The 17748-nt window shown below is 39.9% G+C and overlaps 2 protein-coding genes across 2 annotated transcripts in view; both read right to left on the bottom strand.

The window, feature by feature from the left end:
* Positions 1-1360, bottom strand: part of LOC127395749 (tubulin polymerization-promoting protein family member 2-like) — a 65946-nt gene extending 64586 nt beyond the window's left edge. The window contains exon 1 of the mRNA XM_051643080.1: positions 1331-1360. The gene's annotated coding sequence lies outside the window, so the exon portion shown is untranslated. The remainder of the gene's footprint in view (positions 1-1330) is intronic.
* Positions 1361-1586: 226 nt separating this feature from the next.
* The window catches only part of AUH (AU RNA binding methylglutaconyl-CoA hydratase), a 139614-nt gene continuing 123452 nt past the window's right edge, over positions 1587-17748 (bottom strand). The window contains exon 10 of the mRNA XM_051642164.1: positions 1587-2422. Within this exon, the coding sequence (XP_051498124.1) occupies positions 2231-2422 (192 nt within the window). The 3' untranslated portion in view covers positions 1587-2230. The remainder of the gene's footprint in view (positions 2423-17748) is intronic.

The following is a 17748-nucleotide window of genomic DNA, read 5'->3' as shown; positions in this document are numbered from 1 at the left end:
GGATTACTTCTCCTCATAGTCTCCAAGTGTCCTTCAGGGGATGGACAGGTCAGGAAAGGAATGCAGCATGAAACAGCAATGATGATCAGCTGCCTGCTTCACAATCCTCCTTCAAAAACATCCTTTCTTTGCTGGCAGAAAAGCAAAACAACCAGTAGCATTCGGAAGCTGTTTTTCTTGTCATGGCAAGGCGTACAGCAACCTTCGTGGAACTGCTGGGTTTGTACAGGCAATGCTTTCTTCCTTCACTACTAGCAGATGCAGACTTAAAGGGCAACCCAAAAAGCAGGAGCGGGGAGCAGTGCTGAGCTCCAGAGCCTTGAGGAAGGAGAATATTTGGAGTGGCTAGGACACTTGGCCAGCAGGACTAGAGAAGTGATCATGCTCAGCATTGGTGAGGTTGCACGTCGAGTACTGTGTTCAGTTTTGGGGGTCTCACTACATGAAGGATATCAAGATGCTGGAGCATGTCCAAAGAAAGACAACAAATCTGGTGAAGAGTCTAAAGAACAAGCCTTACTCAGGGCATTCGGTTGTTTAGTTTGGAGAAATGGAGGCTGAGGGGAGACCTTACTGCTCTCTACAAATACTTGAAAGCAGGTTGTTGTGAGGTGGGGATTGGTCTTTTTTCCAAGTAACAAGTGAGAGAATGAGAGAAAACGACCTCAAGTTGTGCTAGGGGAAGTTTAGATTGGTTATTAGGAAAAATTTCTTCAATGAAAAGCATTGGAACAAGTCAGCATCCATGGACATATTTAAAAGATGTGAAGACGTGGTGCTTAGGGACATGGTTAAATGGTGGACTTGTGTTAGAATTATAGTTGTACTTGATCTAAAAGGGTCTTTTCCAACCTAAATGATTCTATGATTCTAAGCTACCTACACATGTCTGTATGTTGTACTTGGTTGCAGCTGAGTCATTTGGTGCCTCTGGGCAAGTCGCATCTCTGTGAAGAAAGTGTCTTGGTGTCTTTCTTTTGAGAGCAGAATAATGTTTACATAGCAGAGTAAACCTCAGAAACACCAAAAGCTTGCCCTATGCTTTGAAGCTCACAAATATCATTTTACCACACAGTCATTCCCTCTTCTTCTGCTGCCGTTTTCCACATGAAAAAGAAACTATCCCTTGAACACTGAATTGAAACCTGGTTACTTAGGGAGGTCAAGTTTTTGTTCCATCAGCTTTCTCTCCCTATTCAACTCTAACCTAATCTGTCTTCTCGATCCCTGCTGTATCGCTGGTGCATGCATGTTTTGTATGCACAAAGCAGTGTGTGCTGTGTAAGGGCCTCTGTGCTGACGGCTTAGCTTTCATCTCTGCTTTACCTACCTTCTCTTCCATGGAAGCACTATCTTTGCCTCTCTTCCTCTAGAGAGAAAGAAAATGAAAGACAGAAAGCAGTTTTCACAAATCTAGTCAAAACCTAATTATCTGTAATCCCTCTTTAAATCCAGTTGAAGACTGAACAAGCTCCGATGCTGCTCATGAGGGAGACTTGCAGACAGACAGTTTGATTATAAAGAAAGATTGCATAAGCCTTGTTTTCTTATGAAACCAAGCTACAACAGAATTACGAGATTCAACATGATGTTCTGCAAAGATTATAATTCATCCACTTTATGCAACTTACTATAGAGCAATGTTATTCATTTTACACAGCAAGACAAAATATTACTGAGGAAAAAGAGGGATGATCCCTCATCATAGTTGGTTCAGGGGTCATGAACTTCATTACAGGTCTTGAAAGAAAATAAAAGATTCTAACAATAGCATTGCAGAATTTTGTTTAGACAAACCTACAGAAAGCTGAACAAACAGATTCAGGATTTGAATTTATTCCCAAATCATTATGAAGATAAGCTATGCTATTTTAACTATCTAAAACACCGATTAATCACAGACAGTTACTTTAATGTTACAGAAACACTGATTACCCTTTTAAATTTCCGTAGATAAAGCATAGTCTTAATCAAAAATATTCATGTCTCTACACCTAAACTTAGCTCTCCCAGCTGAGCTCCATTGTGCACCACTTTAGCAGTGGTGGACATGCTTTACATTTTGGTAGTATGTACACTTCAATGTGTAAGCTTTCTGTTTAATGTAAGCTGCTCATTCAATTTGTGGTTGCCATGAAAGTACTTACCATCATTTTAAACCCCAGTTTTACATAGAGATTAAGAGTTACCTCAAAAATTTTGATGCCTATGCCCTTCTAACAACCTGCATTCAGCCATTTTGAGTCAACAAACATGTCTTTTCCCTGACCCTTTTGAGCTTTTGTTCAAAAGTTTGAAGGCTGCTTACTGACAAGTGATTTGTTTCCATTAGAACGTGCCTCATTCCAGCCATCCGTGACCATTTTGTACTTAGGGCTTTATAATCAGCACGTCTCAACATTCCTAAAATCCCAGAGAGGATCTGAAAATAGAATAAAAAATGAGCATTTAAATTAAAAGCAACAGCCCTTGCATGAAGCTGCCAGTTTTTTATGGTAGATAGTGTCTTTTTGCCCACTCCCACTCTCTCTACTCCCCCTTCTTCTCAGGCTTGTAAGCTGCATTTTCCATTTTGGCAATGCCACCTAGGGTTACATTCACTCTATTTATAGGGTTCTGTTTTAAAGTTAAACAGGTGTCAGATTGAATGAAGCTGTTGTCAGTATACATGTCCTCTTGGGGAGGGAATGGGAGGTTTACTACTTTATGTACTTCAGGGATTTACAGTTTGATTGTTAATCTCTCTCTGCAGGGCTCAGTGGGAGGAGGGGGGAAAGCAGAACAGTGGAAGGAAAAGTTAGCTTTCTGCTGAAGCTACACAATGCTGCCTCTCTCCCAGCTCCACGGAACTAGACCTTTTTCTTTTTTCCTGTGCCAAAACTGATCTGAGTGCTTGCGAAAGGGGTCAGCAGCCTGTCATGAGGAACAAAACCCCTGGAATGGTGGCAAAACAGGCAAACCTCAGCTGAGGTGGGGAGAATTGAAGACTACCATCCAGCTCATATCCCACCCAACCCTTCGCACCCATCCTACCAGAGACCACTTCCAGGGAACAAAGTACCTCCCTATTATGCCACCTTCGCCATTATCTCCTAAATAGCAAACCACTAACATCGCATTCAGGTTCTCTGGGAGAAGGCAAAATATGGACCACAGTGCTATGTTGTGTAGCAATAAGCACCAGCATAAACTGCCTGATCCACTGATCTCAGAATCAGACAAGAAGGCAAAGAGTATGTGAACAGATGAAGGATGTGAGCATGGCATGGGAAGATGAGGTAACATTTAAAGAAGATTTAGCGAAAAGCAGAAGTCACAGCTTGTTGCTTGCCTTCACTTTGACTTGCAGGTTAGCCATGCTTTTTGCATAGGTAGTAATTCATAAGAATAAAATTGAGTCCATTCCCCCAAATTGTTCAAGGCCTGGTTGGTGGGGCTTTGAGCAATGTGGTCTAGTGAGCAGTGTCCTTGCCCATGCAGGGGAGTTGGAACTAGATGATCTTTAAGGTCCCTTCCAATCCAAACCATGTCATGATTTTACATAGACCAGTAACAGTTCAATTGTTGCAACTATTAATCACTACCTATATCAAAGCAAACTTCATAAGATACTGAACTGACACTCTAGTATGTGCAGACATGCTACAGTGGAAAGGAAGGAGTTGCTGCTTATCCAGTAACACATCCAAAGTACAGAAGTTGACTTAATAGACAGAGGGAGGACAAAGGTAACACAAAAGGCATCCCTGTGAAGGGAGAAGCTGGGAGAGATGCACAGGGTCAATGCCAAAGGCATGACGTGCACCACAAAGACCAGAAGAAGATCTGTCAGGGTAAAAATGGAGTTGTGAGGAAAGTCAGTAACAGAGGCAATTTGATACATAAGGTATTCCTAGAAAGGAAAAAAGTTTGACTGTGACACTAGCGACAGTCATATATAGAGTTGTCTTGGACTCATCTGGCATCATCAGCACACCAGTCTGGCTAGATGGTATTTATTTTTTTAAGTTGTCACAGAAATTAGAACCTAACAGCTTGCACAACACCTGAAAATTGGAGAGTCTTTCAAGAGATAAAACAAAAATTAAATAATAATCTGGAAAAAAAGAGGAATATTTAAGGTGGCTTAGCTCCCTATACTGATTTCTGCTGGAAGAAAGGAATGTGTAGTTCTTGGAAATATGTAAGCCACATAAAACTGTCATATATATCTAAGGAACAAGGTTTTATGGCAAATGGCTTTACGTGTGCAAAAATGCCAGTTTGGCTGTGTTTGTGGATTTACTGTAATTCATCAGACATTCATGTTAACTGGCTATACAAATAACATCTTACATTTTAAATTTAGTATTTTTACTTGGAATTATGACTGCTGTACAACTCCTTATGGTATTTGCAGTTTCATTGGTGCATAAATTTATGAACACTTGTTTTTTAAATACCATGAAAATCACAAAAGCATTAGAAAATAATCACAGAAAAATTTAAAATACCACTGCACAGAAACAAATTTGGAAAATCACAACAAAAATATCAGATAACTTTGTGGAAAATGAGTATTTAAGTACACAATAAGTACACACAATAATTAAGTACACAAATATTTAAGTACAAAAGGTTGTATTTTCATAAGTGATCACCAGCTCCCAGTCCTGAAAATGAACACCAGGCCCCCTGGATGCTGAGTGCTGTCAAAAAATCTAACTACATCACTGAGGAGCCTAAATGGGAGCTGAACTGTCTTTGTAACCTGATCTCATCTGGGAGATGTGGCATACCAGATTCTTTGGAAGGAACTAGAACTTCTAATTGCTGTTCCTGAATTAATAGAACACAGTGGAAAGAGAATTTTGTTTAATATAAATAATTTTGATAACAAATCTACATGCTGCAAACACAAGCAAAAAAACCCAAACCAACCCAATGATAGGAAGGTTTTTTGGCAAGCTGGTCTTACATTTAGTAGGGAACTTCAAAACAGGCAGCAAGGTAAATTCCCACCTGCTACGAAACCCTGGCCACAGCTTCACTGGAATTTGCCCTCCCCTGAAGTTCAGGGCTTCTGTTTCCTCCTAAGCACAAGACCATATAGATAGAGTTGGAGACTATTATAACAAACATGGCTCTCTTGATGGCTGTACTGTCTTCCTAAGGAAGGTACAGCCATGTCTTCCATTTTGCCATCACTGAGACTGTCATGCACAACTTCATCATGGCCTGATTCAGGTTTGTACAATGTATATACACTTATGTATAAATACATATATATGCCTATGTAAAAGTTCAGAGTCTGCAACCAGGTTATCTGCCAGGGGTTAAAAAGAAGTTACTTCCAGTGGGGAAGCCTGCATTAGACAGCTCTGTCAAAAACACTGGCTCTTGAGTTCAGCTGTAACTATGAAATGCTTTCCCTGCAAGGTCTGCTACATGGCTCCTGCATCACTCTAACATTAGCCAGATCTTATGCCTCTACGCAAATGTCCGTAGCTTAGATGACAGGAAATAGAGATGACGATATCTGTAGTCTTTCCTGACATTTTTATGTCCCTACCATTAAGATTCTTGGCAACTTATCAACCACTCCAAAATGATCACCATCTCTAGCAAGCTAATTAAATTTGCTACCTGCTAGCTGTAGTTCTTTGTTTTATTCTACTCTCCTACAAATTCAGTTCTTTTTGCATTTTTCCTCAAATCAGAGTTTTTACAATTACTTTTGCAAAATGTCCTTCCTGTCTTCAGCACCACACACATCTGCATTGTATTTTCAGTGTACGACAGGCCTTGATGCTTGAGGGTCATCAAATTGCATTTGTGAAGTTCTTACTGGCTGCAGCAGAAGTCTGTACATCACACATGTTGTACAAGTAACGAAATAATAAAAGCATCCACTGTGCAGCAGGAACTTCACATTCACTTTTCAAAGGATTTGCCACCCTTATGGAGTTAATTTACATTAACATAAATATTCCATTAGTAGAAATGTTTATAACATACTGCTCTCTCAAGAGGCATTCTGCAACATGATTCTGCAACCACTTATGTTTGACTAATGTGTATCACATTTGAATAATACAAAAAGACAACTGAGTAAAGTGATTGAAGGCCTGGAGAAAACCATTGTTAATTTCCACTAAAAGCAAAGCACAGTCCCTTAATTCTGCAGCTTAATTACTGCAGCATTTGGCTCACAAATAAAAAATGGTTCAAAAAAAAAAGTCTCCACCAATAGTTTGCTGAAGCTTATTTTTCCCCTCCCATATACCCATAAAAACGATTTTTTATTTCAAGCCTGTTCCAGTGACTCAGACCAAAGCTGGCAATGTTGAATACTTGCTTCCTAATATGTTGTTCATGTAATCCGATACCCTTGCAAGGACTTGGCATGGGGTGGCTTCTATATCCCAGGCTAAATTAGTGCCAAGAATCCACCCAAAGAATATGCCTGGGATAAAACCATGCTCTCCTTCTGATAGGAGATTACCCATGGCACTGGAATTTTTCAGATTATTTTTTTTAACCTAACTCTACCAACTAACCTGACTCTACCAAGTCCAGTGCTTAAACCATATTCCTAAGCATCACATATATACATCTTTCAAACACTTCTGGGGAGAGTGATTCAACCACTTCCCTGGGCAGCCTATTCCAGTGCTTAATTACCCCTTCAGCACACAAAGTTTCTTCTAATATCTAATCTAAACCTCCCCTGGCACAATTTGAGCCCATTTCTGCTTGTTACTAGGGAGAAGTGACCAAGCCCCAGCTTGCTACAGCCTCCTTTCACATAGTTGTGGAGAGCGATCAGGCCTCATCTCAGCCTCCTCTTCTCTAGGCTACATCACCCTAGTTCCCTCAGCTGCTCCTAGTAAAATGTGTGTTCTAGACCCTTCACCAGCTTTGTGGCTCTTTGGACTTGCTCCAGCCCCTCAACGTCCTTCTTGTAGTGAGGCCCCCAGACACAAACACAGTACTTGAGGTGCAGTCTCACCAGTGCCGAGTACAGGGGCATGAGCAATTCCCTATTCCTGCTGGCCACACTGTTCCTGATACAGACCAGGATGCCGTTGGCCTTCTTGGCCACCTGGGAACACCTGGTGGCCCATGTTTAGCTGGCTGTCAACCAGCACCCCCAGGTCCTTTTCCTCTGGGCAGCTTTCCAGCCATGCTGGCCCAAGCCCGGAGCGTTGCCTGGGTTGTTGTGGCCCAAGTGCTGGATCCAACACTTGGCCTTGCTGAACCTCATATAATTGGCCTTGATTCATAGATCCAGCCTGTCCAGGACCCACTAGTGAAGGACATACTATGTTTCATATACATTTCAGCTCACTGATACCCAAAAGAGATTGAGTCAGTTTTCCTGCCATAAAGAAGGCAATCTTATAAAAATTCCATTAAAATTAACTAAGTGGCAAAGGTAAGTCAGTAAGTAAATAATATATTAAAATGTAAAGCTTAGCAAGCCTTTTAGTTTGTCCATAGAAAACATATTGCTGACAAAGTTCAGACAAGCTAAGAACAAACACATGACCACGAGCAGGATCACTCCTTTTACTTCAATAGGAAGAAGGAAATTTATCTGGAATACAGCCGTGTCCTGATGCCTTACATTATTGCTCAGTAGAGCAGTGACTCAGATTTCTGTTCCAGACAGCTGGAAACGTCTCATAAGGGTCCCTTAAGTGTTAGTATTGTATTTTATCATGGTTATAGAAAGTTAACTTACTTTGTGCTGAGCTCCTGTGAAATTTCTAAAGCCAAATTGCTAAACATTTAGCTCTAGTAGTGGTGCTCAAGCAGTCAGATATAGATGTAGAAAAACAGAAAAAAAAGAGGAAGACTAATTTGAGACTTTTGAAGATTTTGTTCTTTCCATTAATGCCCTGCCTGTAAATCACTATTTTACTTCTGTAAGCAGTGAGATCTTGATTCTGCACTGATTATATGAAAAAAAAAATCTGTGAAATGGCAACAGCAGGAAGAGAATCTTTCATTTTAACTCAGACTTCAATGACTTGAAAGAACAGAGGGTGTATTCCCCTAAATAATCCATATGATCTCTTACTCAGCCTACCCCATTTCTTGACACTGTTACCTTTGTGTCTGCAGTGCACACAAGTGTACCATTACAGGGCCAATCTTTTATTCAAGTGGACATCAAACTTCTAATGAGACTTTTACTAACTCCTGCTACACTGATATACAATGTATGCAGTACATTAAGGTGGCTGGCTTGTATTATTGACTTCTATAGACTGCAATAGACTTCTGCAGCATGGGCATAAAAATGGGCACAAGGGTAATGCCCATCAGGGACAGAGGATTGATAAGAAACAGATGGCTTCAAGGCCTATCTCAAGGGTCAACAAATTTCTGTCATTGTATGTGAAACACAGGAAAGAACGTAAAAACATTTGCTGTGTGATTTTATTGTTAAGAGACTCCCATTTCTCACATCCCACATTCAAGGTAATGACTAATACAAAGGTGTCAGTAACTCATTTATTTGCCCACTCACAGAAGGGGCCATTTGATAAAATCAAACAGTGGTGAGAATAACTACTATGCCCATGCAGATACTGTTCACAACTGTGTGCAAAGAGAAAACATCTCTTTAAGGGAATCAAATATGAAGAGTTACTCTCAATTGTGGTTTGTCTGTGTGTGAGTAGGAAATTTTTCTTATTTGTACAGAGTTCCACAAATTCAGAGAACTTTCTTATCTCCAGATGTCATGTCAATTATTACCTGCTGAGTGAAGGGGGTGCCTTACTGTCAACAGTTGCTGAAGGAAACAATTGTATCTATATGACTCTTACTCAGTATTTTTGTCTCTGGGTATGTTAATTGCATTTAGAGACCAAACCAGTAGAGCTGCTCTTCTGAACATCAATCCATCAAGGAATCTAAGTGTATGCCTCACCTTACACATGCAAGTACATTCATTAAAATTGTTCATATTTCTGTAGATAGACAGGTACTACAATTTCTTAAGTGAATCCAATTTCTTAATCATATCTTACTCTCATGTCTAACTTCCATTTGAGTACACTACCACAGACAATTAAAAACAGTACCTGGATTTTTCACGGCACTTCTGCAGACCCCAGATACTGCTAATCTGCTAATTAGGCAGTTGAGGAGCACTGTCTTAACTTGCAACTGCAAACATTTTCTCTGCATCGGACAGAAAATACACTCATTTTTTTTTGTGATTGCCACAAAACAGTGCCACAAGAAAGAAAAAGGAAGAAGATGGATAATGCTACTTGTATAAAACATAGGATGTCACTGAAATAAAATGAAACTTGTGGAAAATGGAAATTAAAATTGGGCTACAGGAAGGGCCCTGAATATGGTTCAGTAAACACAGGGCTGCGGAGCAAATCTGAGTGTGCACATAAGTAAGCAGTGCGAAACTGTTGTGGGGAAGAGTACATGCTGGGAGGAATTTGTAGCATAGCCAGAGAGGATGTACTTTAAATCAGAAAACATGATACAGCAGAGAGCTGGAGAGAAAATAAGGGGCAAACCTCAGAAAGCCACAGGGGCAAGAAGATGATCTATGCACGCATCTCTGCCCCATGGACCAAATCCCCCCTTTCTGGGAAAACCAGCAGTGAGTTCCCTGCCGCAGTTATGTAGGACCATCCATCAGATGTCAAAGAAAACATATATGAAACATTTAAACAGAATATAAAACATCAATTCTAGCACTTAAACTGTACTCACAATACGTGTAATTGCATTAAAAAAAAATAAACTCCAAGCAGCTGGATATTCATGGTACCTTTGATCACACAGTTATGAACAACTGCCAAGAAAAAAGGATGAGGCCTTCCAGAGGACTATTTTGTAAATGTACCTGATGGAGGATACTTGCCACTTGCGTCTGACAGCTATGTGAAGGATACAAGCCCCAAATTTCTTCCAATAGTGCACAGAGGTACTCTGTTGTAAAAGCTTCACTCTTCCCTAGAGAGCATGAAGTGATGTGATAAAGCAGAAGCTACAATATGCTGAAAGCACCACACACATTTGAAATCCCTATATAAATATATACATATATATAACCAACAATATCACATGGAATTGCCCACAGCTCTACCAATAAGGGGGAAAGGCTTTCCCCTTACACCTTCACGTACCAGCAAAAACTTTGTCAGTGAAGAATCAGAGCCTTAAATACCTTACTGAAGAAGATCATCTATGAGGAGACATCACACAGAAGCAGCAACCTAACAGGCACATCTCTTTTTTGTTTTTGAGGGAAAATATATTCTTAGCATTCACATTAGTACTTTTTCAAAGAAAACCTGCATTGAGTGATACAAGACACAGACACACGCAAAAAAGAAATGTGAATGACTCACTTATGCAAACTAAGTTGCATAAGCCTGTTTTTCTCAGCTCTTAAAAATCCCAAAACCAGCACATACACAACCCTAAAAAAAATTAGCTGAAATTCTCAGTTATGAAAGTTAAAATTATTGAATAAAAGCAGAACTCCCTCAGCTTCTCAGGGTCCTTCATGCCCTCATCTGGTGTAATGTTTGCAAACACATAAAAATAGAAAGTTGAAACTTAATAGCTCATAACACTTACCACAGAATTTAAGAATCAAAACAGAAAAAGTCAGAGAAGTGGAATTCTCTTCAGATAAAATAAGCCTGAAAGCAGAGATCAACAGCTACATTTTGAAAGGAATTTGGTTACTCCTCACTGAAATACTGCACTCTAGGAAATTAGCAAGGGCAGGCTAGAAAGAAAACAATCAACTGTACTTCTTCAGTTGAACAGGTAGGTACCTATAATAATGCAACCTCAGAAGAATTTAGTATTTTTTAAAAACCTTTGAGAATTTCCTCTAAACTACTGTGGCCACAAAATTTAGATAAATTAAGCCTATATTAAGATAGATATAACACAAAATGGACATTCTTATCTGTTCTCAGAAGTGTGATCCACAATAATTTAAGAGAGCATTTGCAAATATTCCTTCTTTTAATTGCAGTAGTAGCCTTACTTAGGTGAAGTATTCAAATCTACTGCTGATGAGACAGTATCAGGCAGGAAAATTGTAAGAGTCAGCTAACCTATTCTCACAGGATCCTGTTCCTTCTCTCTCATTCACAGCACACAAGCACTTTGCACACAAGAGGCTGATTAGCAACTGGATCCTATGAGAGCCTGAATGTCAAGTCCGGGGGACTGCTCACAGGCTGAAGCACTACTCAGCGAGAGTGTATCACTGCCCATAACTACATCACTGATGCTGACTAGAGTGGTACTGCCAGGGCAGCCTGGAGGATCCTGGCCATGGTGGGCTGGAGCAGAATGGCAGAGAAAGCTGCCCTGGCAAACTTTACCTTGTGAGTCTTTTCAAAGGAAGAATTATTTCTGAAGGACTAATACAAGTCAGCATATTATGTATGTATAATTAATACTACTTAAATATATCTGGATTTCCATTCAAGTTTTGTCATTCAGTAGAGCCCCAAATGAAGAAAACAGTTTTTTTCCTGCATTCAGTTCTTCAACCAACATGTCAGATGGCAGAAAAAAAATGCCCTGTCTGATGGGGCAAAATTCAGTTTTTCAAGAATTCAGTTTACTGAAGGCTGCCAAAAATATCTACTTGGGTTTCACAACCTCATCCTGACCAAAGACAAGGAGCTCTGGATTCCACTGAAGATGGAGAAGATTACATGTTGGTACTCCATAGTGCTTACCCTGACTAACTTTATTTTTAGGAAGTACAGACTCTACTTTCAGAAAGTACCACCACCACACCCAGCTTCTATTTTAAGGGACAGGCAAGAATATACACATTCAAGCTACATTATTTATGCCTCTGATTTAAGAAAAAGGAAGGGACTTCTCCTCTGTGTTCTTCACTGATTCTGCATAACTTTCTGATCATCCTTACTTCTGAACAGGAGGATAAAGAACAAGAGTATCACTTTATGCATTGTGAGACTACATGAGTGTAAAGGAGCAATAATGACTGAAAAAGGAAACAAATAATGACTATGAAATTTTGTGTTATGTATTTACAGTGGGCAAAAGCATGCTTTTTTTGCAAACAGCAGTACAGCTGCCAGATTATGCACTGTGGTTTTGCTGAGACCACAATTTACAGACTGACAGGGTTGTTACAAGTGGTGAATGTTGATTGGCTGGTTGAGGTCAGAACATAGATACCCTAGCATGGTGAAATGTCAGTCTGACTGAATGGAGCCGAATAGCTGCAACACAGTAACTCACACACAAGATTTCTGACCAAACAACCTGTGTGTTGATCATATGAAACATACTGCTGCTCTAATCCAGCTAGATTAGGCAAATTAGCTATGGCCAAAAAGCATCACTACTGGGCACCCTCCTGCAGTAGACACACTTGAGATTATAATGATGGGAATTAAACTGTTCCTTCAGCCCCAGTGGCAGGGCTGTGTCACACTGGCAGAGCTCCTCAGGTAAGCTGAACCACTGCTGTGCTGCCATCCTGGCGTTGATGGAAGATGCTAGGCTCAGCTACGCAAGGCAGATGTGATAACCAAGCTCACTTCCTGGTCCTGAGGACTTAGTCAGATAGAGAGGCTGTTTCTTTCCATAAAGATAGTTTAAAATATGCCCCATATATGAGGGTATGATGAAGACACTGGTATACATATGACTACATTAATTACATACTAATGAATATATGAATGTTTATATTTAATAGACATACTAAAGATATATTTATATATGCAGTATATACATTAATGTGTATTTAATAGAATTACATCATCATTCCTTCCTGGAATTATCACTTCAGCCATGCACAGTTATTGCTCACCTAAAGTACTTGTGCCAGTTCTTCTAAATTCACTTTGAAAATATTCATGCTAAATGTAGGGTATACTGCATTTTTAGTTATGCACATTCCAGACACTAAAGCCAGCAATACCAGCTAAAACTACCAAACATTGTGTTCCACACAATATTTACTGTTTAAACAGACCCCTTATCTATTGGGGAAGAGGTATAAACAAGACCTGAGCGCTCTCCACAGGATCCTCTTCTTCCAAGTATTGGTAACAGCTCAAGCAATGCTATGCCACCTGCAGCTGCTTCTTGTGTAGAAAGGTTGCTTGCTGACTGGAGCACCAGTGACAACAGACAACTTATCCATAGTTCAATAGAACTTTTACATGAAACAGTGTTTGCTTTGCTTGGACTCCAGGAATGAGCATTGTTAATTTTAGCATACAGCATGAGCACAGATGGGTGTAAATTTTGCTGTGCTAGCCTAAACCAGTAACAGAAATCTAGTAGCATAGAGCTACAAGCTGGCAAATGAACAACTTGACCCATTTTGTAAACTGTGATTTCAACTTTAAGAACTGTGAGTTCATAATAAATCCCATACAAAATGACTTAGAGAAGAAGAGAATGGCAACCGTCTGTGCAATTTTCTACTTTACATACTTACTAAATAGTCATAGGCATATGTGCATTACCTCTTGAGATAGCTGGCATAAGCAATTACTTGACAATTTTTAGTGTATACACTTCTTTTATTCTAATTTTCAAGCATGAAAACTGATAATATAAATAGTTGGTAGCAGAAGGCGTTGTCTATTGACTATTGAAATGATTGACAAATGCAGTTCTGTAAGTCAGTTCAAAGAACACTGTAAGAGAAGATTACTCAGAGAAATGGTAATGAATTGGGGGAAGTGCTGGCACATTGTTCGTGCTCTAAGAGAATGAACTCTCTCAGCTGCTGCATCTCTAACTCCCTTCAGTCACTCACAAATATAATCTAGGTGACTGTCAGCTGCAATCACAAGCAAGTTCTTTATAAAAATTCTCTATTACTAGCTATGGGTAACCTGACCAACCCTGGAGCTCTGCTGTCTTTCCTAACTGCAGAGGTATGCTTGTGTGTAGGGGAAGCCCCTGTCGTCTGCATGGTCAGTCATACACTGTCTTACGGGTAGCTGAGACACAGACATGCCTAGAAGGGACTGCAAGAAAAATAAGGGAGCATGGGGACTCACAAGCCAGCAACAATTGCAGGAGATGCATCAGGGACATGGGAAATATTGGATAGTATTAGTTGCCACACAATTTAAGTCTGTCAAAAACATGGAGAAATGTCAGGTGTGCAGTTCTATAGTAAGATGTCTTATGAAGTATTTCACAAGTAGCCTTATTATGTGGAAACAGGTGAACGAGCACAAGCACAGAATATTTTCCAGCACCGCCTTGCAAAAGCAGTATTTGCTGCTTTTCTTTGCATTAGAAAGCCTCAAGATGACATACAGGAATTAAGTCCTTCATCCCTTTGGGGTGAAGTATTAGCTGTCTTGCATATCCTGATTACTAATGTAACTTGCTAAGCTCTAGGCCACATCTACATGGACCCCTTTCTCAACAGATAGTTCAGCTGGAGGAGAAGGATGGCAGCCGAGCACACATTTGTTTCCAAGCCCTCTTTACTAGACCTGCCCAAGAAGGGATTTCCTGTCCTGTGAAGGGAGTTCTTCTTACTAATACTGAAGTTTCAGCTCCACCAAGCTAACAACCCCACTCCATCTCAGCAGGTGAGAATTTAAGACAGTGGAACCATGAGAAAGGGATTATGGACAGTCTCCTCTAGCCCATGAGGCTGAGCCTACTTTGCCCTCTGAGAACACTCCCTCCTGGTCATGCTCCATGAGAGGGAGAAAAGGTGCTATGGTCCCTGGTAGTGCTACTAGGGATTTTTTTAATTATTATTTTCACTGTATTAATTTAGAATTCTGGAAAGCTTAACAAAATTAAGATTAACAAACACAAAGATTAACACAAAGCCCTAAAACACACTTCAAAAACATTGTACTTCCCACCAGATGCATGTTTTAACTTAAAACTCTTGAGGGCTCATTGCCACAATGGGCTACATCTCCCATTATTATACCAGACATAATCATGCTCTCCAAGTGGAGTTCTATGCATTTTGCAGACAGCCTTTTGTATCTTGTATTTCATCATTCATTAGGATACTGAGAAGATTCTATAAGAGAATTAGGCCTAAGTATGCATCACACCCAGTATTTTTCAAATCCTAAACTCAAAGCAAAGTCTGACTCTCAGAGACAAAACCAGAACTATGCACTCACAATCCTCAGAACAAAAAAACCCTCAGTCCTTGTCTGTCCATTAAGGCATCAGAACCCTTACAGGATTGTGCTGAATGATGCACTCCAGAGCAACATAAAACTCTACCAGTCTAGCTGGTTAGACACCTCATTCAGGCAAAGGTCTCAGTCTTAAAGCAGCAATCAGGTTTTTTTCCTATCTGTCCTTGAAGTTAAGTCTAACATATATATGTAAGATTCACGTACTCCACTCATTGGGTCGGGCAATAAGCTTATTATAATCAACCATGCTGGTATTTTCTGCTTAGCTTCTGACATTTTCATCTGTTGAAACTCCTCTAACCATGGGGCTGTATCCCATGGATCCTGCTTTAATCCACCTCTACATTTTCCATAATGAGGTTCATATACCCATATATGACATATGCAAACACACACACACAGACAATGTTTTAAATAACTAGTAATTTTTCCCTAAGGGTAAAAATGTTCTGTAATAGTATTTCTTTTTGTTATGAAATAATGTAAACCATCTTGGTGTGGTAATATTTTGTAATACAGCTGTGTTATGCAATTATAGCTGTATGGTTTAGATGGCTTATGTGCATCTGCTGATACTGACACATGATGGAGACTTGGAGCTGTTCAAAAGCACTTACATGTCCCTATGCATGTATATACACATGCACATAAATTCACACACAAAATTACATACCTATTATCTGCCCACATTCTTTTACAAAGAAATCCAAGGTACAATTAGGTCTGTGTAGTTAAATTTCTGCTCATTTTCTGTTCTCTTCAAATAAAAATTCTCTTTGTAAATGTTAAAAAGTAAAATTTGTGGCTCTTTTAAGAAGGTAGATCTGATGTCTGGCCTTCTCCTCCTAAGATATGCAAACACTGTTGACTTCACCTAGTGTGTGTTTGGGTCAGTGCAACTCAATATCCTCAACTTTGATTTTGATTCTTTTCATCAGCTTTCAATTTAGTTTTGAGGAGAAAAATGTAGAAATTTGCCAGATGTTCATGTTTGCAAACCAAGTCCTACTGCCAAGAACATAAGAATTTATTTGTTTAGTCATTTCTTTCCTTCCTCTCCTTTGAGGTCATCACTGGGTTAAGGTGATTGAATGACCTAACATTTGCTTAAAAAACAACTTGTCACTTCCTCTTTAATTCCAACAAAGGCAGTAGCTGACTTTGCATAACCAAAAGTTTATCTCAAAATCACCATGGACCATGTGGTTGTGCCTAAAGAAGTTAACCATCAGTGAAGTTAAATATCAGACTGTCTCAGCACAACCGTCACAGTAAATCACAGGCCTGTCCTGGCAGAATCAGGCACTTTTTCTCACTTTCCATCTTCCCACAGATTCTTTCATCTCAAGCTTGTGGGACAGCAAAACTGTGTAGGAAAGGTAAGCTTTTAATACTCACCAAAAAGTTGGTGTTAGAAAGGAATTAAACAGTTGTTGTAGGAAAATAGGCAGAAAGATCAATGTTTGGGGGATACGGAGGATGACAAGAATGCTCAGGATCAGTGTTACTCAGAAGATAATACTGGGATAATGGGAATTGCGGTCAAAAATGTCAAGCCTGTGACAGGCTAAAAGGTAGGGGAGAAGAAAGGTTTACTTGAAACAAAATGTTACTAGCTCACCACTCAGAAATTAGATTGTTTCTATATGGTTTCCTTTCTTCCCTCCAATTCACAGTGGTTCCACTCAGTCCCGGGATGCTGTACAGGCCAAATCTGAAACCAGCCACAGTGTGGTCCCACTGTGGTTCCACCGAAGTGGCTGGCACTGATCAGCCCACAGTTACATATCTGAAACATGGAACAACAAACTGACAGCAAATTGTCTATATGCACGCCATACCAGATAAGACCATTTCCTGGATGTTCTATAATGTACAGCACTTCCATGACCCTGGCACACTTCACCTAGATCACGTGTGTAAAATCTACCTGTCATTGTAGCAAGCAATATCAGGGTCTTGTAGGAAAATCTCACACTACATTATACACTCAGTGCTGGAGGTGGATCTGACAGGTAAAGCTATAGGTCTATCCACAGATTTCAGGGTCTTTGGCACACAGGAGGGGAGTGTTCTCTTCTCTTCAGAACACTAGAAAGTAAGACGTATCTGAGTTTGCTCTCCCATCTTGCTTTTATATGGCAGCTTGCATGCTCTAGAACTCACCCCAGGTGTACTTCAGTCCATTTGGTTACAAGCCCAACTGATACTGCCTCACAGCATAACAGCTGCCAACAATAATGCAACATACAGAGTTTTTCAAACTCAGCATTGCAAGTGAAATTCAAGGGGGTTTGAAGAAAGGTCTGCTCTTGAGCATATGCTGAGCTCTCTGATAAGAAGTGTCACGCTGCTTGCTGTAGGCATGTAGCTTACACACTAACTGAAAGACCAAACTGCAGAGCCTAAGTTACCTCTGGAGCCAATGGAAAAAGGTTGGTGCTGCCTGCAGACACGATTTAGCACGCTTAAATGTACCTAGTGAGTATTCTCTCCACTTAATTAGTAAAAAGTCTTGATTTGAGGAATTATTGTTCTTGCCAATCTCCAACAAACAATGTAGATCCTTAACAGT

This window comes from Apus apus, chromosome Z (genome assembly GCF_020740795.1).
Source record: "Apus apus isolate bApuApu2 chromosome Z, bApuApu2.pri.cur, whole genome shotgun sequence".
Taxonomy (NCBI): Eukaryota; Metazoa; Chordata; class Aves; order Apodiformes; family Apodidae; genus Apus; species Apus apus.
Note: the sequence above shows the minus strand (reverse complement) of the source record. Positions and strands in the feature narration are given on the sequence as shown.